Raw genomic sequence first — 24275 nt, 5'->3', positions numbered from 1 at the left:
GCCGACAGGACATTCTACAGAGTCAGAGAGCACGGTGGCACTACCTACGTCTTAGAGATGAGGCCTGGGTAAAACAACAGAGCTGCTGTTGCACACACATGATTGAAGACGCCACAGGTGCTTCGTGTTTGTATCTTGGTGTGTCATGACGCCATAATTATATATGTAGCCGTTAACCATATCTACCCCATTGCATGTATAAAAAGCCCCGCCATAACCCCATTCCATTATTCTCTCTTCCTGTCCCCATGTCACACAGAGTGAACCTTGTTGATTGGTAGTTCTGCGGCTTCAAGACTTGCGTGTTGCCATCGTATTGCAGTTGGTATCGATAGCACGGCATATTGGCGGTAGCCTCGAGCGTGCTGTACAGTGACTGGAGCTATGCCTAGTTATGCGCTCAATGCAATGCATACTTGACCCAGAACATTGTGCGGATAGGCTGCAGCGATCCTTGTGTAACGTAACAAATGACTCCACAGTCTTTCCATCGGGGATACGCCGGCCGTTGGGCCAGCTGAATCGTATCTCGTCGAATCATTCTACCTTTGGGCTTTAGCTGGAGGTCGCTGTCTGTCTGGTACGTGCTGCTGCCGTTCATCACCCGTTGTCATCTCCCTGTCATCTCCCTGTCAGCTTGTCTAGCATGACAAGCGGTGCTTCTGCTTCCCTGACATACGCCCCTAAGGGTCTCAACATAGATGGCTTGTGGTCTTCGTCATTTTGATTTTTTCTTTCTTTTTCTTTTTTCGTATTTGTAATAGGTATGTACGCCCGACTGAAGGACGGGTATAAGTTTAAGCCTGCCAAGGAGGGATGCAGCTTAGCTTTGGGGATGAACTTTACTCATAATGGCTCAACCTCATCGCCCACCCTTGTACATATAGGCACCTCGAGAAATGTACGTCAGATCAACCTCCGAAGTCCATCTTCAGTGCAATACTTGGTTGCCCGGACTCCCCTGTTGCAGCCTTGCTCACTTGGCCTGTGGTTTGCCGGCCGAAGCGAATCACCTCTTCAAGAAACCCCTTTTGACCATCGGTCATGCCGCCTACTACTGCTCTGAACGTCTCCTGATCGATCGCGGCAAGCTCGAGTAATCGTGCGCTAGTCTCTTGGTATACCTCCTCACCCTCAGCTGTTGCTCGGGCCATCAATGTTGGGATCACCACTGCCATAGCGGCCAAATGTCGACCCCTGACGCCTGTGCCCACGTATTGGCAAAGAGTCTGGGCAATTAAGGATCTAGCATTCTCGGGATCCTCAGGGTCTGTATCGGTTACAAAGGCTACAAGTCGGGGAAACAGGTAACGAGCAATGCTGAGATCAGCACTGGTCTGGGATGGCTGGAGCAGCAGCGACTTAATGCAGTTGGCCGCGATCTTGGCAGTCTAAAGTAGGCTATCGTTAGTTGATCTCCCTAGAGTGGAGGGTGAAAGTGAGATGGAGAATGCATACCATTCGATCGGTGAGACAGTCCATCAACTCCTCAAGATAACGGGCCACAAGAGCTTCAGAAGCTGGAAGGTGATTCTGGCCTCCAGTAAAGAGGATTGTCGTAGCCAACAGACAGTTCTTAACACAAGTAAGGGATTGAGGAGCCTCACGCTTCTGCGCGTTGAGGTATATCGACAGGAATCGGCGTAGGCACCCCTGCAATTGAATATCTGTGGAAGATGGCTCGCCATTGCTTTGATTCCTTCTTGACTTGGACATGCTACCGACGAAACGCTTCAGTGTGGACAGGGACTGTGGGACGATGAGCTCCTGGCAACCAGGCGTTGATAAAATTGTGGCAAAGATGTGTATGATGCAAGCATGCAGATCCGTTTTGATAATAGCTGGAAAGACCTCTGCGGCGTCCACGAGCGCGTTGAGAGATGACCGTACGAGAAGAATGGCTTCTTCGTTCATCTGGTGCCTGGCTGGTTGGTTCCCTTCGGAAAGATTTGGAAGAAGTCCTGTAAGAACAAGAACGATGATTCGCGTCAGCTCAAAGAGCTGGTCGATATCATCAGACAGGTCGCCCTCTTCAGTGGCGTGTCTCCTTGCAGAAGGGTGTGCAATGCACAGTACGCTTGCGATCTCCACGATCACACCTTGAACGTCGAGGCTCTCGGTGAGTACTAGACGATCTAGTAAGTCCATGGTCTCGGAAAACACATCTGGCCTGTAGATAGCATGGCCAGACACACTTGGGTGGAGGATCTTCTTGAGGGCTTGAAGGATGGCCAACGTCTGTTCGTGCGTAGCCAGAGAATCGCTTTGCCCAGAACGCGTGGCAAGCGCCTCGAAGGCCAGACCGAACAGAACAAAGAAGAATGCCACAGGCTCGTCTCTGTAATTGATATCGGAATTCTTGCTCTTGCCGCTCGCTGAGGGACCATCTGATTCTTTTCCATCGAGGGCGTCAAACACGAATTCACTATCCTGTTCGATCAAGCTGGCAATCGCATCTACCAGCTTCAGCCATGCATCCTGGTAGAACCGCAGCAAGGTCTCACGATTCAGGGCTGCATAGATGGTGTCAAGACTCCCAGAGAGTGAAGGGGGCCCCAAGGTCATAGAAATGTCAGGCTCGAACCGAAGCCGTGCGAACTCACGGAGTGACTCCAACCAAAGGGGCGTCAATGTGCCAATGTGAGGCCTGAGCACATCCAGAAGATATTTCTGCTCTGAGCTTGCAACCTGGAGCTCCGCCCAAGCAGAGAAAACCGATATCTTCACCATGACCTGCGCATTAGAACTCAGGCTTTTCAGATCACCAATCGCGGCGTTCTCACTGTCTTTGGAGAAATTCTCTAGAGCGCTTACAAGAGTCTTGAGAATCCTACCCATCCGATCTACGTCGGTGACGATACCGATTGAGATGAAACTAGCACAGACATTGACTGCTTCTGAGGCAAGTTCAGGCGAGGAGTCGGCTGCGAATGCTGGGGTAAGAGCTGAGCTGATTTGAGCCTGATACTGCTCCAGCAACATCGCCTCTTCAAAGTCTGGATCCGGTGTCTTGCCAAACATCTTGAGTATGTCTCCTATGATCTTCAGGCCCCAGATACGGAGCTCCAGGACACCAGAGGTTGACGCCGAGAACGCCATGCGAACAACATCTGCAACTTTGCCCTGAAGATCGCTCTGGGCTCTGGACTCTCCATTGGCTGTCACGTCCTTTGCAATTATCAAGAACATCTCATCGATGCAGCTCAGTGCAAAAGTCGTTACTTGCCATCTCAAAGGCTCAACTTCAGAAGTAGCCTTGCTTTCCTTCTCATCTTTAGCAGCACCAGCTGCAGCAGCGAACCCAGCAACCTCCTCGTCTTGCAAGTCGGGTAGGCCACTGCCTTTAGATCCAGATTGACTATCTTCTGTCTTGGGTCGTGCTCTTGTCATCTTGAGTACAGCCTGGAATCTCTGAAGCCAAGCGTTGGTCTCCGTAAGACATGTGTGATGCATCCAGTTGCGGATGATGTTGCGAATTCCGTCATGAGACGGAACGGTATCAAGGACCAGCCAAAGCTGTTCCTCAAACCCGGTCTCTGCTTCTCTGAGCACGTCCTGTGGATTCCGTTTCATCATATTGTGTATCCCATCCACTGATACATCTCGTAAAGTTGTCGATTCAGACATCAGGTACTTTTGAAGCAACTTGACGTAGTCAGCGAACTGCATGTGTCCCGGGGCGTAAAGCGAAACATGCTCTAGACAGCCCAGCGCAGCCCGCTGCACCAACCAATCATCTTCCTCGCGGAAACGGTTAACAAGAGTGAATATCAGCTCTCTTGACTTTGTGGCATCCTGCAGGTCAGGACCCAGGACGTTGATGAGGGAATCAACGCAACGAGCGATAGCGGATGTCGTGGAAAGGTCGAGCTCGAGATTCATTGTAATTGCAGAGGAAATCTCGGCATGATGGGTTTCTGAAACATAAAGCTGAACAAGCATACCCAAAGTACTGGGGACGTAGCCAGCAAAACTTAGCCCCGAGGCATCGGCTGCGAGTGATAGTGCTTCGAGTGCCCAGAAATGAACCACGGGGTGAGGGTCATTGCAAAGAGACATTAAGATACCGAGGATTGTCTTCAGGTGGTAACCGGCCGCCATGCCACCCACCTGAGTTTGGATGGACCCAAGTGCCATGGCACAGCCCGCTCTCGCACTAGGTTCACGGTTGCCCACAATGGTATCGACTAGGTACTTGATCTCATTATTCGTAAAGCCATTTCCGTACACATTGCATAAGCGAGCAGTAGCAGCGTACCCCAAGCTTCTGACATGTTCATCTGGGTCAAGGACAAAGTCGCGAACGATATCTTGGAGCAACGCTTCCACTGCCTGGTTCGAAATGTCACCGGAAGGCGACTTCGTCTCTTTCACAGCTACCCTCATGGTAGCGAGGATGGCTGCAGCAAGGTTGACGTTGATGGCGGCCTTGCGCCCAGGATCTCTGATCAGAGTGCCAGCAGATGCAAATGTTCGAATCTGTTCGAGTATACTCTCCTGAACCTTGCCAGGGGTGAGTGGGAAGGCGAATGCAAACAGCTGAATAGCCGCGTTGATGACCTCTGTGGCAGGAGGGTCAGGACTTGAGAATGAGTCTGTACTGCCAATATATAGGACAGATGCATCGTGCTCTAAACTGCCACAGATTGGCGAGCGCAGGAGGTTATTTATCATGTCTTCTGGGCTATCGAGTTCGTCTGTGTTCCCATCATCGGAATTTTCCTGCTGCCCAGGGAGCTTTCTGACACGGGGGCCCGCGACAAGGCCAGTAATCCCGAAACCCGAATTGTCGCCCACATCCCAGACAGACTCGAATGTAGCGGCTGCATTCGCAATTGAGGCACTCAAAGAGTTTGGTGCATAGTTCTCCGGGTCGGCGAAGAGTGAAATCGCTAGTGTCAGCAAATTAGACTGCAAGAGTGCCTCGCTTCCACCAGCAGGGCTGAGGTTGACAAGCTTGACGTAGCATTGCAAGACTCTGCGCTGAACCATCATCTCAAGATCTTGGAGCTGTAGAGCAGGGGCTAGTCTCTGACTGACGTCGTCAGAGATCTTCTTGGACGGCAGAGTTCTCAGGAAGGCCGTCGTGTTCTGGAGCATGGCGGCTATTCTCTTTGACACATCCACGGTCAAAAGACGGCTGTTGAATTCGAGGAAGGCCAAAATCGAGCCCATCGCGCATTCTCTAACATGTGTCAGGAACGACACCTCTAGGAAACTTCGGGCCGATGTGTTATCTTTGGCAAGGGGTTTTGGAAGCGCATTCTTCCAAAGCAAAAGGAGCTGCGACAGATGTATCTTAACAAAGTTTGGCCCCAAGGACATCAAGCCCCCAATAAGAACCCAGGCGACCTGAATCTGTGTGCTTGCAACCCTGAGCTGCGCTTGACTGCTCGATTTCAACATATTTGTCGCAATAGTCAACACTCGACTGTTGATCTCAACTGACCCATAGAGTGGACGAGCAGGGCTTGCACTCAGGGTCGCGGCGAGTCCATGAGCAAATCCAATGCATCTTCTGGGCGAATTGCGTCCCGACCCAAGAAGGGAGAGTTCACGGTTCAGGCTGTTCATACAAACAGAAAGGCAAGGAAGAAGCTGTTGGGGGCAGGCAAGGACAAGCGTCTTCATGCAGTGAGATGCAAATACCTGAACAGTATAGCTGGAGTGTTGCAAGACTTGCAAGAGACCATCTCGACATGATTCTGCGAAGGTATTTGCCGCAGATCCTAGTGATTGGATAAGCGAAGACACAGCGCTCAGCGTTGCGATCAGAGTATGCTTAGAAGGCTCTGGCCTTTCTGCTAGAGCTTGAGGGTAGTTCTTGAAGATATTGTTGATGAGGGATTTTGCAGCGGATATTTGGCCCGACTCTCCCAAAATCTTGCGCCCAATGACATCTTGTATAACGACGTCGACTATATTTCTGGAAATCAGAAGTCGATATCGGTTGCTAGCGATTGTAGAGTGACCCAGCACATCTATGGCGAGACTCTCGACTATTTTGAGATAGTTTGTCTCGACAAGCTTTTCTCCCAGGCGCCTGAAAAGCTTGCCATAGCACACACCAATGGCTGCTCGGATTCTGTTTGAAGCTGTCGATTTTACATATTGGGATGCCAGGTTCTTGAGAATATCCGTTAGAGACAGGGCTAGCACTTGACTGCGCTTGCCTGAAGGAGCTGGGCTAGCTGATCTAGAGGGGATGTCCAGCTCATCGTCGGCAATATTAGGAATCGTGGACTGGCGTTTCAGTGCTTTTTTGGTCTTTTTTCCCTTTGGCGACGCAACCTCTGGTGGACCGCCCTCTGAATGGCCCTGGAACAAGGCTTCGGCGAAGCACTCTGCTGCAGCCAGTCGAACCTGGACCGAAGGAGAGTCAAAGGCTTTGGATGTTGCAGCCTCGAGTTTGTCCAGGTCACTCGAGTACAAGAAGTAAGGTGTATGCCTGAACAATGTTTTGAGAGCCCAGCAGGCGGAAGCAACGACAAGATGGCCTTTGTCGGATGAGGCATGATTTCGTCCTTGCTTCCAGATGTCGCGCGCAATCACCTCGTCCATGCTACCTTCAACCATACCAACGATCTTTCCAAGAGCGGTAAGGCATGCTGCACGGATTCCAGCATTGTTAGAGGAGGACTTGAGGAGCTTGAGCAAGGTTGAGCAAGCAAGGGGGTGCAGCCCAATGGCGCTATCGCCAGCAGAAGCAAACACATCGCCTAGGCAGACAATAGCCGCATGCTTGGTCCGTATCTCAGCATCGGACTTTGACTTTCCACTCGATACGATTGCGATCAAGTCGTTGATCGTTTCGAAGAGAAGCTTCCTGTCTCCAACTCCGAAGATGTGTGCTAAGCACTTCCCCAGATTATTCCGGACGACTCGAGAAGGCTGTGGTGAAGAGAGGTTGATTATCTGGAATATTTCCTTCTTGAGATAGAATTGCTGTGCTGTGCAATCATCCGCTGCTAGGTCAAGGACGTGCTTTGTCAAGCTGGAGACATAAGTGAGCAGGAAAAGATCTTGCTGTTCGGCGGGGAGGGACTGAAGCTTGGGGAGATCGAGCTCTGGATTCGTGGTTGCGGTGTCGGAGGGAGCTTGCGCTTCGGGATTTCGTGCTGGAGCTGGAGCTGGACCTTCAGGCTCCTGTGTTGACGACATGACGCACGAAAATCGACGCCGTCAACTATATGAGAGCTCAAAGAATACGTAGTGAAGTCGCAGGAGTAATTGAAGTCGTGTTCTCCTGCAATGAATGTTTCAAGAGGTAAGACTAGGTACTAGGTACTAAGGTTACCTAGTAATGGATACCTAAAGTAGGTAAGTAGCTGACTTCGAGATCCCCTAGACTCCATAGTGACACTTACCTTGCCACATGCCACTTAGGTTCCATTGCTTCTAGGAACCACTGTACATAAGCCATTGTGGGGCATCCTCAGCGTCCGGAGTTTGGCCGATTCACCCTGAGCTGGGCCATGCCCGTTGAAGACTCGGACGAGAGGTCACGAAACCCGAATACTTTCTCTGTTGACAGATTCTGAGACTCGAGGGTTGCGTCTCGGTGTGGCTCTCCCGCTAATTATGGCGACACGAAAGTGCCTGAGTCCGCTGATAAAGGCACCAAAGTCAATCGCCAGCTCAATCTGTCATCAGTGTCAACGATCTTTCGTGACGACACCAGCTCAATTGGCTGGTCACAACAAGTGGTCCAAGACAAAACACATCAAAGCTGTAACCGATAAGAAGAAGATGACTGAGAGATCTAATTTCACTAAGACGATTGCTATGTATTCAAGAAGTAGGCATCAGTGTGTGCGTGTTCACGGCCAGAAGGTTTTTCTAATGTTCGATAGTGTATGGAGATGATGTCAAATTCAACCCTCAGCTGGCCACTGCAATAAACGCTGCGACAAAAGGTATATTTGCACAGTAGTTTTTCGTCTGGAGTTATGTCTGACTCTTGGTGTTAGCGAGTATACCAAAGAACTTGATCGAGGGTGCAATTGCACGAGGTCAAGGTCGTTCAGCCACGGGCGCGCAGCTCGAGTCTATGTCTCTGGAGGTTCTCATGCCCCCTGATATCGCGATGGTCATCGATGCTGAGACAGACAACAAGACTCGGACTCTTCATGACCTACGCCTCGTGGTGAAGAAGGCCGGCGGAGTGGTTGGGTCAACAACCTTCTACTTTACAAGACGTGGTAGAGCCATTTTCAAAGCCAAGGAGTGCGGGCCGTCACTCTCAGATGTTCTGGACGAGGCGATTGAGCTCGAGGGATTGGAAGATGTCGAGGAACTGCCAGAGGGTGACTTCTTGGCTTGGACCCAGCCAAACACGTTGACAGCCATCACAGAGGCCCTGTCCAAGAAGTTTGAGCTTGAGATTCTCGACGCAGACATTGTCTGGGCACCGAATGAGGACACGACAGTCAGCATTGACACCACAGATCAAGCCGATGCTCTCGACATGCTCTTCAACGGACTCAGGGAGTATCCCGAGGTCAGAGCCATTTATGCCAATGTACGTCAGGGAGCTGTAGGAGATGAAGAGTGGGACAAGGTTGAAAGAAACCTGGATGTATAAAACATAGAACATCGACGAGTTTGTAACAATTTTGTAAGATGTTGTATCTTGCCCAAACCAACAGAGGGGAAATATTTCCAATGCTTTCCAAACGCCATGAGTACATCGTTAATGCTGCCGTTGCCGAACCCTCTGGCTGATAATGTACATGCTTGAATCAGATTCGCTGGGCTTCACGAATCGGACTGGTCATTCTCGGGCTGCTGTGCTGCTCTTTTGCGTTCCTCTTCAAGCTTTTTGGCCTGTCGGAGCTTTTGTCGCGCCACGATGCGGTCATACTCGGCTTTGATCTCGTCTCGGTCCTTGGGGATCTTGTTGCACTCTTCGGGCTTGGGCCAAAAGCCAGGTACGGCAAAGCGGTTATCGAGGTTGGTGCCAAAGTAGAACATGATTCCGATGGGGAACATGACATACGTGCCGAACTGTGGGCATCCAATGTCAGTGTCTTGTTCGCATCTCGTCATCATCTTCGAACAGGGCCACTTCGAAATATATAAAACTACATATGCTCTAGAGACACAATATAAACATACCTTGAATACCTCTAGGTTAAGGCCACCCATTTTGAATGTCGTTTTCTTTGGCACCTTGCTAGGCAATTGAGTTGATGCTGAGAATGGAGGCAAATTATTTTGTCTTGCATAGGATGACGGAATGATGCTTTCTAGCTACATACCCCCGGTAGAGCGTTAGAAACCACTTAGTAGGTGCCCCGCTATGAAAATCAGATCACGACGGGATGATTGGTGAGTGGCTTTCCATGTGAGCTGATGCACGATATTTCTTGAGGCATCATGATACCAAAACTACCTACCTACCTGTACAGAGAGAAACTAGAGATTTATATTACGGTATTCCCATGAGATTTTGCCGTCTTCTCGAATGCCTTGGCCAACCATTTCCTCAACGAAGAGGTACATATCACGTTTTCTAATCGTATATCATCCTTAATCCACAACCCACCACCTGCACGTGTATATCTGTAAAAATATGTAAACTCCTTGTCGCAATATGTTCAACGCCAACAACGAGCTATCCAGAATTCCGGGCCCAAGGCCTTGACGTATGAATAAGATCCCCAAACTCCTTGTGGTACAATGTATTCTTAGCTTAACCTCGGACCACCAGCCCTTGCCTTTTGAGCTTCTTCCATCATCAGGCGTTCCGTGAAACTGCGCGGTGTGCCAGAAAAGCCGCCGGTATTGGCGACGCTGGCGCGGAAGCTGCTTAGATCTGCTTCATCCATGCCGCTGCGTCCGTCCAATCCCCCAACAAACGTATTGAAATGCCCTAACGAGGCAGCTTGAGCATGTACTTCGGGATTACGAACGACAGGCATGACTACTGGCCGTCCTTTGTATGATCCCACGGAGCCAGCTTGAAATCGTGCCGCGATTGGTGTCGTCGGCCCGGAGCCAGGCCTCTTGGTTATGTGTACTGCCGGCGAAGTTGCGTATAGAGATTGCTCAGTCTCCGGTACATCCGGTAAGTCAACTTCGATATCCTCCTCGACCGCAAGAGGTGTTGATTTCGATTTGGGCTTTGGCGGCGGAGATAAGCCGCCGCCTTCCTCAAAATGAAACAGCTCGTCTTCCTCATCCAAGTCTTCGTCGACGACTCCCACTTCGTCGTGAGCACCAGAACTTGGAGCTTTAGTAGGTGAGGGTTGGCTTGCATCATGGCCACTGATCTGACTCTCCTCCGGGATTCTGTTCAAAGATGGCGATGCAGGCGCTTTCTTATTGGTAAAAGACCTAGGTTTCGCCATTGAGAGAAAGTCGTCATCGGATGAATCCTGATCCTCATCTGGGTCCTCACTCACGCTCCCCAACGTGCGTTCGATTCGAACAGATTCGGGAACAGGGCGTGACGATGGCGGTTCTGGTGCAATAATAACAGGGCTGGCTCGTTCTTCTGACAGAGATTCAGAAATGCTAGCATATTTCTTGTCCTCTTCACCGGCCCTTTGATCTGGATTTGAATTAACCTCGGTCCACACTCCTTCCTCCAACGGCGCCCTAGATAGTGCTCTCAGCGCTTCTGAAGATGAAATCTTTCGGGGCGGTGGTAGGTCCTCCAGGTCATCGTCAAGCATAGATCCAGCGCGAGGCTGGTCGGCGGCTGCGGCAGAGGCCGCGGAGGGAATTATGGAATCGGTAGATTGTGGTGACGCTGTAGGTAAGACCTCTGCTCCCATGACATCGAAGCGCACACGCCTAGGACTCTGAGAGGGTTTGGAACTACTCGAAGACCGTCGCAGGGCGCTCCGTGGTGTTTTCGATTCGCTCCGATCCGAATGGCACGACGAGACAGTATCATTGGTTGAGCGGCGAACATGACCTGGCCGTCCAGGCGAATGAGGCACTACTGGCAAGGCGTTCTGCAGTTGGTCAGTGCCGTTATCGGGTTTCCTTCCTGTCTCAATGGCTGAGTCTTGCTTCTCGTCTACCTGGATGCTCGGGTCAGGCAACAACATGTCGAGCGGGGGAGTGTGGTTATTTGTGAGGGGAGGAGAGGCAAGCGGTCTTGGAGGAGAGCCCTCTAACAGGGGAAGGTAAAAGAGCAATTCGTGATGTCGATCGCGGGGGCTGCCTGGAGGCTCTGCGGCTCCCGATCCGGAGGTAGCGACAGTGGCCGGCGGGGAAAAGTGGCGTTGAGTCGACTCAAGTGGGAGAGTTTGTGAGTCAGCTCCAGCTTTATTAAGGACCAGATTCAGACTTGTGAGAACTGAGCTGAGGTCTGGGTATTTGGGTAATGACTGGGTTATGGACTGGGCAACATTGGAAGCGATGTCGGGTTGTGCGTCTCGGAGCAGATCGTGGTAGTAGCGCAGGAAATCAGCTGCCACCTCGTGGCGAAAGGTGTGAACCTTGTGCTCGAGCTCCGAGAGCCTCTGAGAGAGGCTATTGACAAGGCTTGCCTCATCCATAGTCTACTCGTATACCTACAGTACTCGTAGTGCCTTGAGATTTAACAGGTTCCTCCAGGCGAGCTAAAACTAGACAAAGAGGGATGTCTCGGTATGCGCATGACGCAGCAAGCTCGGGAAAGATGTTTACTTTGCCAGAGAAGGGGATTTTTATGAGTGACGGCACGTGAAGGATTTTGCGGGATTGTGAGTTGTAAGGGCGGGAGATAAGTAAATCAATGTTAGAATGGGGATTTTTGATTTTGACGGCGACGAGGCCGTGGGCAGACCAAGCACAAATCGAGGTTTGGGGGGATGATAGTGCGAACATTGGTACGCCTAACAGCGGCCCTGGTTCTAAGTCTGGCTAGACCATTCTAAAACTTGACATACAATGGGCCTCGATCAATCGGTACTCCGAACCTAGGTACTAACTATGCCTTCCATACTTGCCTTACGTCTCCAATATTTTGACAGCTCGGATAGAGCATGATGAATCGAAGGAATGGATGGATAGATACGACATTGGATGAGTGAATGGTTTGATTGCTATGTACCGGTCCGGCTGCAATTCGCCAATTGACTACTACTTATATGTTTTACTCTATGGACGAACTGGTTGATCTTCTCTGACTTGGTCAGCTCTGATCTAAGGTTATAGCTCAGCCAAACAACAATTCTTTGTCCTGACTGGCCGGTTCCGGACACTTATTGCGACGATCACTTTTCTACATAACATACTTACCTAGGTAGGTACTTACTATGTACCTTTCCCCTTGCTCTCCACTGGAAGCATTCAGCCAGTTCGATTGGGTAGTAGGTATGCTAGAAAGAAAAGAAACCCCGCCGGTTGACTCCGTTATCCAAACATCCATCCATGACTTGCACCTTGGTAACAGTTAGCGCGGGTACCTCTCCAGCTATCAGCAGCAGTTATCTGTTTCGTCCTGCTATATATTATGAGAATTCTCCCGTGAAAAGATCGATCGAATCCAAATCGGGACCTTTGTTATACAGCACCATCTTCTAGAAATCTCATACAGTTGCATCATAGAGCCATCTTCAGGGTAGCGCCAAGAATCCTTGCTTTCATTACCTGAGAAGGCAGGTTCAGCGGAAATACAACGTTCTTCAGAGCCATGACTCCAGGTAGCCTCGATACAACTCTTGAGTCTAGATCTTACTGAGCAAGATGCCCATTGCAAGTATAGCGGTGAAGGTTTGGCAAGACATGAGAAAATGGTGCTCTGAGGTCATCGCACAGTGAACTTAGGTCCCATTCGGGGTTGTTACAAGCGTCTTGTCCTCGGTACATCAAACGACTGCTTAATCTTCAAACATGTTTACTGAACATTTCGAGATGTACTTTACTTTTCAAATCAACATACATATACATTTACATTGCTGGCCATGTCAATTTTGCTACTCTTGAGCCTGGTGTATGTCCTAGGAGCTGATTGTAATTGTATGGAGGTACATAACAAGCTTGTCACAACGAATTCAGATCATCAACTCGCTTGAAATACCACCTTTCTGCGCCACACAGTCACCAATGCATAAGTACTAAGGTAGTATAAACTCAGTTGGGATAATATCCTGATAAGTTCGTACACTCATTGCTTCGCATGAGCCATACCTGACTAACAGCGGATTATGAGCCACTCAAATACGATTTATTGGTTGTCATCCATCGCAAACACTGAGGTGCCTTATTGTCTGGTGGCGCTACACCGCCTTCTCGTTTAGGGACTTGGGACATATTCTGCTGTAAATAATCCTGGAGCTCTAGAAGCACTGACTGACCTGAGCTCTCCGCAGTTTCTCGGGTACCAACCTAGATACTCCGGTAGCCAATACTGCATTCGACTCGACGACAGCATAATAAGGTACCTTGAACAACTTCGAGATACCTGACTATATAAAAATTATCCCTTAACAGCGCCCGAATAGCAGTCATGTCAACAATAACCCCCGATGCGCTTCAGTCAGGACAGCCGCCCGCCATTCCCCTGTCCTTCAATGGTAACCAGCCTGAAAAGGTGACGCTCTACCCACTGTCGAACTACACGTTTGGGGTCAAGGAAACCCAGCCTGAAGAGGACCCATCAGTCATCGCTCGTCTCAAGAGACTCGAGGAACACTACGCGGAACATGGGATGCGCCGCACTTGCGAAGGCATTCTCGTCTGCCACGAGCACAACCACCCACATATTCTGATGCTGCAAATCGCCAATGCCTTTTTCAAGCTCCCCGGAGACTACCTACGCCCCGAAGACGATGAGATTCAAGGCTTCAAGTCGCGGCTGGACGAGAGGCTGGCGCCCGTCGGCCGCTTGGGAGAGGGTGAAGAAGCTGGTGACTGGCAAGTGGGCGACTGTCTTGCTCAGTGGTGGAGGCCTAACTTCGAAACATTCATGTATCCTTTTATCCCGGCGCATGTGACGAGGCCAAAGGAGTGCAAAAAGCTCTACTTTATTCAATTGCCCAAACAAAGTAGGTAAACCGATCATTATTGAGAAACTAGATACTCATTCTTCCTGTAGAGGTTCTAAGCGTTCCCAAGAACATGAAGCTTCTGGCCGTTCCTCTATTCGAGCTCTACGACAACACTGCGCGATACGGTCCACAGCTTTCTGCAATTCCGCATCTTCTCAGTCGATACAACTTTGAGTTCGTGGACGAGAATGGCAATGTCGTCGCTGCCACACCAGGGTCTGCCGCGCCAGAGGGCTATGTTCCATACACAAAAGTATTGGCAGGCGATGATACGGACATGAAGGAGGAGAATGGAACAAGCTGATCCCCCTATAGGACCGCGGAGACACGGCGATGGTGTTCGGCGTTTATGGTTGTTTGCCCGTAGAGGAAGGATGTGTAAAAGCTCAAGTATAGGTTTCCTCTCTTCTCCCTGTTTTCTATACATCTAAGTCCCACTTTTCCGTGCATCTCACTCAAACCTTTTCCCCCTGGATAGTTGCGACGACCCGTCTCTGGTGGCGAGCGGCACGGAACTCGAGGTACCAGATTCCCTGCCAAGTTCCTGTAGCCTAGGTATGGCGATATCAGTCACTTATGTCCGGACCAAAGATTGGCTGGCACTTACAAGCTTTCCATCCTTAATAGGAATAGTAACGCTCGCCCCAATGAGTGCAGACTTGATGTGGGCAGGCATGTCGTCTGGGCCCTCCGCACTATCGGGTGTCAATGTGTCTTCTTGCGACTTATACGCAAAGCACTCACTCATGACGGTATAGAGCCTCCCCCTTGGGTCCTTCAGCTGGCGCGATTCTGTCAAGAGCATCGCTCATATCCTCCCGAACATCAGAGTCCCCTTGGCATTCTCATATCAGCATCAAGAGCTCTCCAGGCCCGAATAATTCAGCTCACAGTTCTCGTTCAAGCTCAAAGCACAGCTCGTGTGTTGAACGAAAAGGTTCAGAAGGCCAATCTTGTAATCCCGAATTTCGGGAAGTGAAGACACAACCTGGTCAGTTATGAGGTATGAACCCCGTGACTTGGCAGGAAGGGTGAATTGCTTCTGAAAAAAGCTCATGGTTGTTGCTGTCGAATGGTCTATCACTGGACGGGCAGTTGAGCGGGGTTGAGGGGGTCCTGATAATCCAACGAGGCTAAAAGGCAGTGTCCAGAGATAGTGAAACAGACCGGGGAACAGAGAGATTACAAGTAGTAAACAGAGAAGCACTGGTGTCGTTGCAGAATTGAGGCGTGATGTTTGAAGTTGAGGCATGGCTTATTAGAATGAATCGTGCCTGAAAGCAAATAACCGTCATAGTGGGGCCAGAGTTGGACTCTACCTATGGGTCTCTTTCTATCCGTTTACCTTATATCAAGCTCCTCTTTAGCCAATCACAGCGCATCATTTATAATTCCCCTCTAGGTACTATCCGTACTTATTTCCCTTGCGCTCACTCTACCTATCGCCGGAGGCAGGCAAGCATCACATTCATTTTCATAATGTGATACGGCAGCATGATTCCGTATCCGAACGCTTCAGTGAATGTTTATGATAGTTCTTAAGAACATGCTGAATCGATGGTGATTTTAATATGTCATCAGGGCAGATAGACATGAAGACCACACTAGGAAAGCTGTCGGGTTTGTTCTTATTGTATTCGCGGAGTATATACAGAAGTTTGAGTTCTCCGTTCAGAAACAACACAATACACGGACCATTTTTGCCTCTAGCACATGTCTTAGTAGCAATCCAGATAGCAACCCTCCCTCTCCGGTCCTATCGTTCGATGCTGATTATGACAGAGGGTAAGAAGTTTCTGGGAGGGATTCGAGGTGGGTTCGGTGGTGTTCGTGGGCCTAAAATATAGCATGAGTATTGAAAAAGCACAAATCGCTAGCGGTGTGTCGTACGAAAGGTAGGCCGCAGTAGCCACAAACAGCAATCTCGGGCTTGTCGGTGTTGATGAAGACTCTGGGATGACCCTCAGGGCCACCGCCGCCATTGCAGGCAACAATGCGCTCGTGCGTCCATGTAACGGGTTGCTTGTGAATCATCTCAATGGCGGCTTTGGGTTGAGGCTATAACACGGTTAGTGATTTGATATTCCATCCTAGCTCCCTCGCCTCGGTTGTACCTGGAGATCGAAGTCGGTCTGCTCGAATCGGGGGCCGGTCATGGCCTGAGAACGTGGTCTCTGGCTACGGGACCAGACATCGACACGATTGGGAGCTTGATTGATCTCGACGGGCTTGTTCTCGTTGACCGGGGCGGGGGCAGTCTCGTTAGTCTTGGTAGAGACAGCAGTATCGAATTGCCGAGCGGAGGTGGTGAAGGCGCGCCGGGAGAGGCGTGCACCACGCGCAAAGGCGCCAATTGCTCTCAATTGAGATGTGGCCATTGTAAATTCGTCGATTTCCCAGTGTGCGGATCGAGTCGTCAGTGTCGGCACTGGATGATCTTCTCGTAGACATGAGGCATTGAACTTGGCAGTTGATGATAGCCCCGGACCAATGGTTTATCCATGACCGAAATATTTTTGTTCTTCCCGTCTAGACGGAGGTAATGCGCCTTGGTACCTAGGAACATTGTGTTTTGCGATAAACACGATCCTTTTTGCCCTCTTGTAATCGAATTACTGCAAGATTTTGTAAATTGGTCTTCATGAATTAACCTAATATACAGGCTCGTTTTCTGCCCTGTAGCTATAGCCTCTCTACGTGTTTGCGCCACCGGAGCTTTTCCCACTCGAATTATAACGAAGCGTCTTCGCAAAGATAATAATCATTGACACGAACGTTCATCATGGCGCCCGAAACACCACGAGCAGTCTCTTCGAGACTTCTTACTATGAAGTTTATGCAACGGGCAGTAGCTTCAGAAAATTCGTCCCCGGATTCAGAAACACATTCATCCAAGAAAAGGAAGACTGGACATTCCCCAGCGGCGGGTCGCCTTGATCTGAACATTGACCAGGCTGCAATTAAGGCTGCTCTCGATGCACAAGAAACCAAACGACAAGAGGCCCTGGAGAAGCATGTTGGGGCCGACACCCATTGGGTCCTTGACAACCCATTTGCTGGGTTGAAAGCTGCAAGTCAGACCAAAGCACCTCTCAATGTCGTGTATGTTGGGTATGGTGATATGGATTCGTCTAACGACTCAGGCGATAATGAGGACGTGCCGAGAAACGGGCGTACTTCAACAAATAGCTTCAAGAAGGCGGCGAACCAGGCATGTCGATCACTACCTTATGCCGTGATAGATAGGACCAAGACTGCTGACTGACCGTGACAGAAACAAGAATCCCAGAAGACATCAGACAACGACAGCGATAGTGAATATGAGGACTCAGACGACACAAATACGCCAGCGCATGGACAAAAGCGGAAGCCATCCAGTGATAGCCCAAGCCGTTCACGCTCGCGTTCCCGGTCAAGGCCAACTGCAGAGAGTGCCAAAGCCAAAGAATTCCGGGATAAGAGAAAGAAAAAAGAGGTGAAGCTCAGCAAGCCAACATCAATATCCTCCGGTGGTGGTATTTCCTCAGGAGGAAGCCAGTTCTCCCCTGCTGGAAAAGCCATGACCTGCTACAAGTGCCACCAGACTGGTCACAAAGCTGTCGGCTGTCCTAAGAGGGGTCAAATGGCACACATATATGATTAGAACCATACAAAATCCATAGGGATGTCTTGAGTTGATGTCATCTGCGGATTTGACACTCTGCATTATCTCTGGCCCAAGTCTGGAGCTCCTTGGTATATACAGGAAATCTCTACCTATTCTCCCTTTTCCGCATCATTACATACCAGGGCCAGGCGAAATGGGGGCAAGCAAACAGGGTTAAGAAGTGAAGGAAGTGGGAAAATACAGTTGCTGGAGCAAACTCCTTTGATGACGACTGTTAGACAGCAGCTTCATGGGTACTAAAGTGCATCCCCTGAGCAAAGACAGGAAGGCCATAATCATTCGCCGAATTTCGTGATTAAAGGCTTGTTGGACATAAGGGTTACGGGGGCAACATGCATTGAGCTTGTACCATGTGCACCCGAGGTATGTGATGTATACTCCTGAGACTGCAATGAGATGCAGCCACTATTACTACTGTCAGTGAATCACTCTAATGGGGTATGGTACATACATGGATATGTGCGTATCTGCCCATACTAATCAAAATCTCTACATATCTTGACTAGCCGCTAAATGGTGTTAATGCCAAATTAAGGCTATTCACGTACACAGACAGCCAAAAACAATTTGGCATTGGCGACTTTGACATGAGGTTCAGGATTCCTGTGATGTTAGGTAAATTGTCTAAGCAGAGCGGCGATCGATATATGTAGCACTACGATTTCAGCTCCGTGGATGGTGATATAGAAGTGATCGATATGCCGAGAAGGTGTATAAATATCCTCTCAAATCACTCGTACAATTAGTATCCTCTCTTCTGATGTACATAGAATTTGGACCCGTATTTATTACAAAATCTCATCCGGGTATTTGGGCACCATGCTTCATTAATTACCGACCTTTTTGGCCCGCACAACATTGAACAGAAGTTGGAATTGGGCAAATGTTTTACCAACGAGAGTTGCCCACTCCACGTGGCTCATCAAAGATGCAACATATGCAGGCAGAATAACGATTCGGAAGCCAAGGAACAATATCTAATTCTGCGGCAACGGTGGTGCTCTGTTTGACGCCTCACAGATACATACAGGTAGTACGGAGTAGCCTGCCTTTGTTTATAACCTTCAGGGAGAAAGACGATCTCTGATGTCAAACGAGAGTGCCAAATTACTCAATCTAATTTCTATCGAATCGACGCCAAATGATACTAAATTTGTTCAGTTCTCTTCGTCGTTTGGGATAGAGATCCTACAAGTAAGTTTTCCTGCCTCCCCTTGATCACTTCTGTCTTCAGTGATCCTCCAGGGATATTGACAAATATGGATGCAATGGATTGGTCGGACGCTTAAGAATCACTAAGCTTGTATGTCAGCATAAGAACTCCGTGGGGAACGTTGCAAGAAACTGACCATGAACTAAGTGCTACCCTATAGCATAGAAGTACATGGCCACTAAGGTCTACCTACCTACCTACCTTATATACCTGTACCTATTACCTAGGTTCCTTATGTATTCAGACTTACCTACTACTTACCTAGTAGGTAGGTACTTAGGTACCTAGGTAGTAAGTTGACATCATCGGTGATGTTTCCAATGTATGTAAGTAACGACCATGTTCAGCTCTCTGGATAATTACTAGTACCCTACGAAGGAGAAACGAACAACACCCATACCCAGCATTCACGATGGTTATTAATAGGCACAGGCTTTGTTGTCTGGATAAGCTCATCATATGCATGATGGAGAGACAGCACATTGCTGAAGAATTGTTGCTCATCTGGTTGTTTGGCCACCTCATTTTGAACACATCACATTAGCAAGGACAAAGACGAATAGTACCTCTAGTCTCGAAGGACATGACTGCTTAGGTACCTTACCTAGCATCAACTCCACGGCCTTAGGTACCTTTAGCATCTAGGTATTCAAATCTGGCACCCACACGACAACTGAGAACTGTCTTGTCCCTCAAATAGTCCAGGGACCAGAAGGTTCGGGTCTCAATATCCACTATCCTTGTCTCTTAGGTACATAAACAAGCCATCAATCACCCAACAAGGTTGTTCTTGTCCGTCCTCGATATCAGGGACCAGCCAAGACCCTTGATTCCAAGAAGAATTTGGGTTTGGTCATTCGAAAAACTGGTCCTATTTCGAGATAGGTAGGGCCCCTACAAGCCGAGCAACTCTTTCATCATTACCGAATCGGTAAAAAAAAAACTCGGTATCCTTCTCTTCTCTTTTGTTCCCTTCCTACCCTGACAGCCATCTCAACGGAGGCCTGGGAGGCTCGCCCATCTTTAGTCTACTGGTAACACTGCTCCACAGGCATCAGTAGATCGCTGGTTCTGCACAGACCCTTGGCTTCTTTATTCTGCTGTGCGCGTGCTCAATATCGAGTGGCGCACCCCACAAGCTCAATCATCGCCTTCAAAGTGGTTCGGTCATAGAAGGACACAATTCAAAAGTTCAACTCCGTTCAACAGTCTGACTGGTCTGGCTCAAGAATACCCCCCGTTTGCGCCAGCGAGATTCTAACCCTAGTCAGTTAGAAAGCGAGGAAACTAAGCTAAGGTAACCTTCCCATGTCCTTGCAGAGCCCTCCCGAGTCCCATGTTCAATACCTACTAACATATAACCAGCACAGGTACCATTCTCATGACATAGATAGGTAGTTAGGTAGGTAGGTAGCTAACTGTCTACAGCCATTCCTAGGTCCAAGTACCTAGCTCCCCCATCTTCATTATCATCATCATCATCATCTCTCAGATCTAGCCCCTGTACTACATACTGTAGCCATCCATTCCATTGCTGGCATCCATCATACCCCTCGCGCCTCAGCACGTAGGTACCTAGGTAAGTCTCCCCCGCGACACTGGCCCTGCCCTGCCCTGACCCTGTACCTTAGCTTTCAGGGACTGTCTTACAGTACCTACCTCTAGTAAGGTAGGAACCTTACCTACGGGACGGTATCCGTTCTGTACCTTACTTCCAGGTCACATCTGCTTTGCCATTGCCATACTTACCGCACTGCATTATTTTCTTGGTTCTCGACATCAATTGGATCACATTCGTTCCATTGTCTTGCGTCTATCGTCCTGTACGCGCCGACTTTGTCCAATCGACTCTCGTACCTGAGCACGCAACTCGTACAAACCCTTGCGATCGGCGACCTGCCCTACCACATTTCACGGCCGTTTTCTTCCTCCGGTTTCCGGATACAACTTGTGCCGTGTGTGTCGGTGTCGCGGTCGGTGTCGGTGTCGGTGACAGTATCGGTGTAGAAAATTGGTTTTGCGCCTGCATTTGCACCTACATTTGCAACATACACAATGCCTCACTCTCAGCATGAAGAGGATGCCTCCGCAGCGATGGGTGGTGCTCCCATACCGGTGACGCTTGTTACCGACTCTCTCGAGAAGCCTTCCCTCGACGATCGCGACTATCGAGTCATTCGTCTTGGCAATGAGCTCGAGGCTCTCCTGGTGCATGACCCCGAGACCGATAAGGCCAGCGCTGCTCTGGATGTCAATGTGGGAAACTTCAGCGACGAGTCTGATATCCCCGGGATGGCCCATGCGGTTGAACATGTAAGTGCCCCAATTCGACATTTGTGATGTCATACAAACAGACAGTGGACTAACATTTCTGCTTATCAACAGCTTCTTTTCATGGGCACCAAGAAATTCCCAATTGAGAACGAATACGGCCAATACCTCTCCGCCAATTCGGGAAGCTCAAATGCTTACACTGGGCCAACATCGACGAACTATTTTTTCGATATTTCTGCCAAGCCGGACAATGACCAGGATCCTTCAGATACCAACCCTTCTCCTCTGCGCGAGGCCCTGGATCGATTCGCTCAGTTCTTTATCGAACCGCTCTTTCTACCTGAGACCCTGGACCGAGAGCTGAAAGCTGTTGATTCAGAGAATAAAAAGAACCTTCAGAATGACACATGGAGGCTTCATCAGCTGGAGAAGTCTCTATCCAACCCCAACCACCCGTTCTGTCATTTCTCAACCGGCAATTTTGAGGTTCTTAAGACACTTCCTGAGGCACGTGGAATTAATGTGAGGGACAAGTTTATCGAGTTCCACGCCAGACATTATTCAGCAAACCGCATGAAGCTGGTTGTTCTGGGTAGAGAACCGCTTGACGTGCTTCAGAAATGGGTTGCCGAGTTGTTCTCTCCTGTCGTCAACAAAAAGCTTCCACCAAACAGGTGGCCGGGCGAACTTCCTTTCAGGGAAACCGATCTCGGTATGCAGTGTTTCGCGAAGCCCGTCATGGACTCGAGAGAGCTTAACCTGTATTTTCCCTTCATCGATGAGGAATTTATGTTTGCTACTCAACCTAGCCGATATATCAGTCATCTCATCGGGCATGAAGGCCCTGGAAGTATCATGTCCTATATCAAGTCAAAGGGTTGGGCAAATGGCCTTAGTGCCGGCGCCTACCCTGTTTGCCCTGGTACTCCTGGTATCTTCGATGTACAGGTTCGCTTGACGGAAGAAGGTCTTAAGAACTATCCTGAAATCGTCAAGATATTTTTCCAGTACATCACTCTCCTGCGCGAGAGTCCACCGCAGGAGTGGATATTTCAAGAGCAGAAGGGAATGGCTGATGTCGATTTCAAGTTCAAGCAGAAGACGCCCGCCAGTCGCTTCACCAGCCGAATTAGCTCGGTCATGCAAAAGCCTCTTCCTCGGGAATGGTTACTCAGTGGACACAGCCGTCTCCGAGAATTTGCTCCTGATGAGATCGAAAAAGCCCTTGCCACGATTCGCCCGGATAACTTCCGCATGGTCATTGTATCGCGCAATTATCCTGGCAACTGGGACCAGAAGGAAAAGTGGTACGGAACTGAATATCGACACGAGAAGATACCCGAAGATCTTATGGAGGACTGCAAGAAAGCCTTTGCAGTCTCTCCCAAAGATCGACTGCCTGCCCTTCACCTGCCTCACAAAAACCAGTTTATCCCCAACAAGCTCGAGGTCGAGAAGAAGGAGGTGGCCGGGCCGGCACTGAACCCCCGGGTTCTTCGCAATGATAGCATTGCCAGGACATGGTGGAAGAAGGACGATACCTTCTGGGTTCCTCGCGCCAATGTTATTGTCAGCTTGAAGACACCCCTCATATACGCTTCGGCAGAAAACAACGTCAAAGCTCGACTGTTCTCAGACCTCGTCCGTGATGCACTCGAGGAGTACTCGTACGACGCGGAGCTGGCTGGCTTGCAGTACAACGTCAGTCTCGATTCGCGCGGTCTGTTCTTGGACGTTAGCGGCTATAATGATAAGCTTCCCGTGCTCTTGGAACAGGTCGTTACCACAATGCGAGACCTGGATATCAAGGAAGATCGTTTTGAGATTGTCAGGGAGCGCTTGATCCGAGGATACAGCAACTGGCAGCTGCAATCATCCTATCACCAGGTTGGCGATTACACTAATTGGCTCAATGCCCCCGAACGGGACTTTATAGTGGAGGAGCTCGCAGCAGAGCTTCCAAGTGTCACATTGGAAGGTGTCAGGCTATTCCAGAAGCAGATGCTTGGCCAGGTCTTCATCGAAGTGTACGTACATGGTAACATGTACAAAGAGGATGCTCTCAAAGCAACCGATATGGTTGAGTCTATCCTGAAACCACGGGTTTTGCCCAAGGCCCAGTGGCCCATTCTGCGGTCACTCATTCTGACAAAAGGTTCCAACTACGTTTTCAGAAAGACTCTCAAGGACCCTGCCAACGTTAACCACTGTGTTGAGACTTGGTTTTATGTCGGTAGCAGAGAAGATCGCGACATTCGGACCAAGACTCTCCTTTTAGACCAGATGCTCCATGAGCCAGCCTTTGATCAGCTCCGGACTAAGGAGCAACTCGGCTACATCGTTTTCAGTGGACCTCGAGCTTTCTCGACGACTTATGGCTTCCGCTTCCTCATCCAGAGCGAAATGACACCAGAGTTTCTTGACTCGCGTATCGAAGCCTTCCTCATGAGATATGTAGACACTCTGGAGAAGATGAGCGAGACAGAATTCGAGGGCCACAAGCGAAGTCTGATCGTCCGGCGTCTAGAGAAGCTCAGAAACCTGGACCAGGAGTCCACTCGTCATTGGAACCAGATCACAAACGAATACTATGACTTCGAGCTTGGTGAGTTAGCAGAGAGCATGCTCTATGTGGAGAACATATACTGACCTTCTACATAGCCCATCGCGATGCCGCACAGATTAAGCTCCTGACCAAACCTGAGGTCATCGAGTTCTTCAACCAGCGCCTCAACCCTGCCTCCAGTCACAGGGCACGGTTATCAATTCATCTTCAGGCTCAAGCCAAGGCTGAAGGGGTCGACAAGCGACAGGAAGAGGCTCAGAAGAAGGCCGACGAGGAGCCCTCCCCTGGAGATGCTGTAAAGACGGCCGAAGAAATCACTGATGTCAGGCTTTACAAGGCCGGCCTTACCGCAAGTTCAGGGGCCAGACCCGTCAAAGACATCAACGAGTATGAGGATACGGATGCAAAGTTGTAGAGGTTATGTTGGGTCTTGAAATTCTCTAGGTTAATGACTTTATGTTCTTGAAAAGACAAGTTGGAGGTGGGGGGTCACATCTAGACAGAGACACGATACATTGACATTAAATGGTAGAGGCGAGAAGAAACTGGACAGCAGGAATTAGGGGC

The 24275-nt window shown here is 49.6% G+C and overlaps 9 protein-coding genes; 4 read left to right on the top strand and 5 right to left on the bottom strand.

Moving 5' to 3' along the window:
• Window positions 1-911: 911 nt before the first annotated feature.
• FFUJ_02964 (calcium channel alpha-1 subunit rbB-I-like protein) lies at window positions 912-7161 on the bottom strand (the record flags this gene model as incomplete). XM_023574756.1 has 2 exons in its annotated part: window positions 912-1391; window positions 1459-7161. The coding sequence occupies 2 exons, from the start codon at window positions 7159-7161 to the stop codon at window positions 912-914; spliced, it is 6183 nt and encodes a 2060-aa protein (XP_023428052.1).
• Window positions 7162-7581: 420 nt separating this feature from the next.
• Window positions 7582-8584, top strand: FFUJ_02963 (related to M.leprae yfcA protein; the record flags this gene model as incomplete). XM_023574755.1 has 3 exons in its annotated part: window positions 7582-7798; window positions 7854-7916; window positions 7971-8584. 3 exons carry the CDS (start codon window positions 7582-7584, stop codon window positions 8582-8584), a joined length of 894 nt encoding a protein of 297 aa, XP_023428750.1.
• A 173-nt stretch (window positions 8585-8757) lies between these two features.
• FFUJ_02962 (related to cytochrome-c oxidase assembly protein) lies at window positions 8758-9147 on the bottom strand (the record flags this gene model as incomplete). XM_023574754.1 has 2 exons in its annotated part: window positions 8758-9006; window positions 9118-9147. The coding sequence occupies 2 exons, from the start codon at window positions 9145-9147 to the stop codon at window positions 8758-8760; spliced, it is 279 nt and encodes a 92-aa protein (XP_023428051.1).
• A 542-nt stretch (window positions 9148-9689) lies between these two features.
• FFUJ_02961 (uncharacterized protein) lies at window positions 9690-11513 on the bottom strand (the record flags this gene model as incomplete). The annotated part of the gene is made up of 1 exon (XM_023574753.1): window positions 9690-11513. The coding sequence occupies one exon, from the start codon at window positions 11511-11513 to the stop codon at window positions 9690-9692; it is 1824 nt and encodes a 607-aa protein (XP_023428050.1).
• Window positions 11514-13447: 1934 nt separating this feature from the next.
• Window positions 13448-14292, top strand: FFUJ_02960 (probable mRNA cleavage factor I subunit; the record flags this gene model as incomplete). XM_023574752.1 has 2 exons in its annotated part: window positions 13448-13985; window positions 14036-14292. The coding sequence occupies 2 exons, from the start codon at window positions 13448-13450 to the stop codon at window positions 14290-14292; spliced, it is 795 nt and encodes a 264-aa protein (XP_023428049.1).
• A 151-nt stretch (window positions 14293-14443) lies between these two features.
• FFUJ_02959 (uncharacterized protein) lies at window positions 14444-15045 on the bottom strand (the record flags this gene model as incomplete). XM_023574751.1 has 4 exons in its annotated part: window positions 14444-14539; window positions 14596-14683; window positions 14733-14823; window positions 14880-15045. 4 exons carry the CDS (start codon window positions 15043-15045, stop codon window positions 14444-14446), a joined length of 441 nt encoding a protein of 146 aa, XP_023428048.1.
• Window positions 15046-15761: 716 nt separating this feature from the next.
• On the bottom strand, window positions 15762-16366 carry FFUJ_02958 (related to NADH2 dehydrogenase (ubiquinone) complex I 13K-A chain precursor; the record flags this gene model as incomplete). XM_023574749.1 has 3 exons in its annotated part: window positions 15762-15824; window positions 15879-16046; window positions 16103-16366. 3 exons carry the CDS (start codon window positions 16364-16366, stop codon window positions 15762-15764), a joined length of 495 nt encoding a protein of 164 aa, XP_023428047.1.
• A 404-nt stretch (window positions 16367-16770) lies between these two features.
• Window positions 16771-17631, top strand: FFUJ_02957 (uncharacterized protein; the record flags this gene model as incomplete). XM_023574748.1 has 2 exons in its annotated part: window positions 16771-17223; window positions 17263-17631. 2 exons carry the CDS (start codon window positions 16771-16773, stop codon window positions 17629-17631), a joined length of 822 nt encoding a protein of 273 aa, XP_023428046.1.
• A 3292-nt stretch (window positions 17632-20923) lies between these two features.
• FFUJ_02956 (related to insulysin precursor (metalloendopeptidase)) lies at window positions 20924-24123 on the top strand (the record flags this gene model as incomplete). XM_023574747.1 has 3 exons in its annotated part: window positions 20924-21181; window positions 21254-23747; window positions 23804-24123. The coding sequence occupies 3 exons, from the start codon at window positions 20924-20926 to the stop codon at window positions 24121-24123; spliced, it is 3072 nt and encodes a 1023-aa protein (XP_023428045.1).
• Window positions 24124-24275: the final 152 nt, after the last annotated feature.

Source organism: Fusarium fujikuroi, chromosome FFUJ_chr03, assembly GCF_900079805.1.
Source record: "Fusarium fujikuroi IMI 58289 draft genome, chromosome FFUJ_chr03".
NCBI lineage: Eukaryota > Fungi > Ascomycota > Sordariomycetes > Hypocreales > Nectriaceae > Fusarium > Fusarium fujikuroi.
This window is presented reverse-complemented; position numbering and strand designations above follow the sequence as displayed.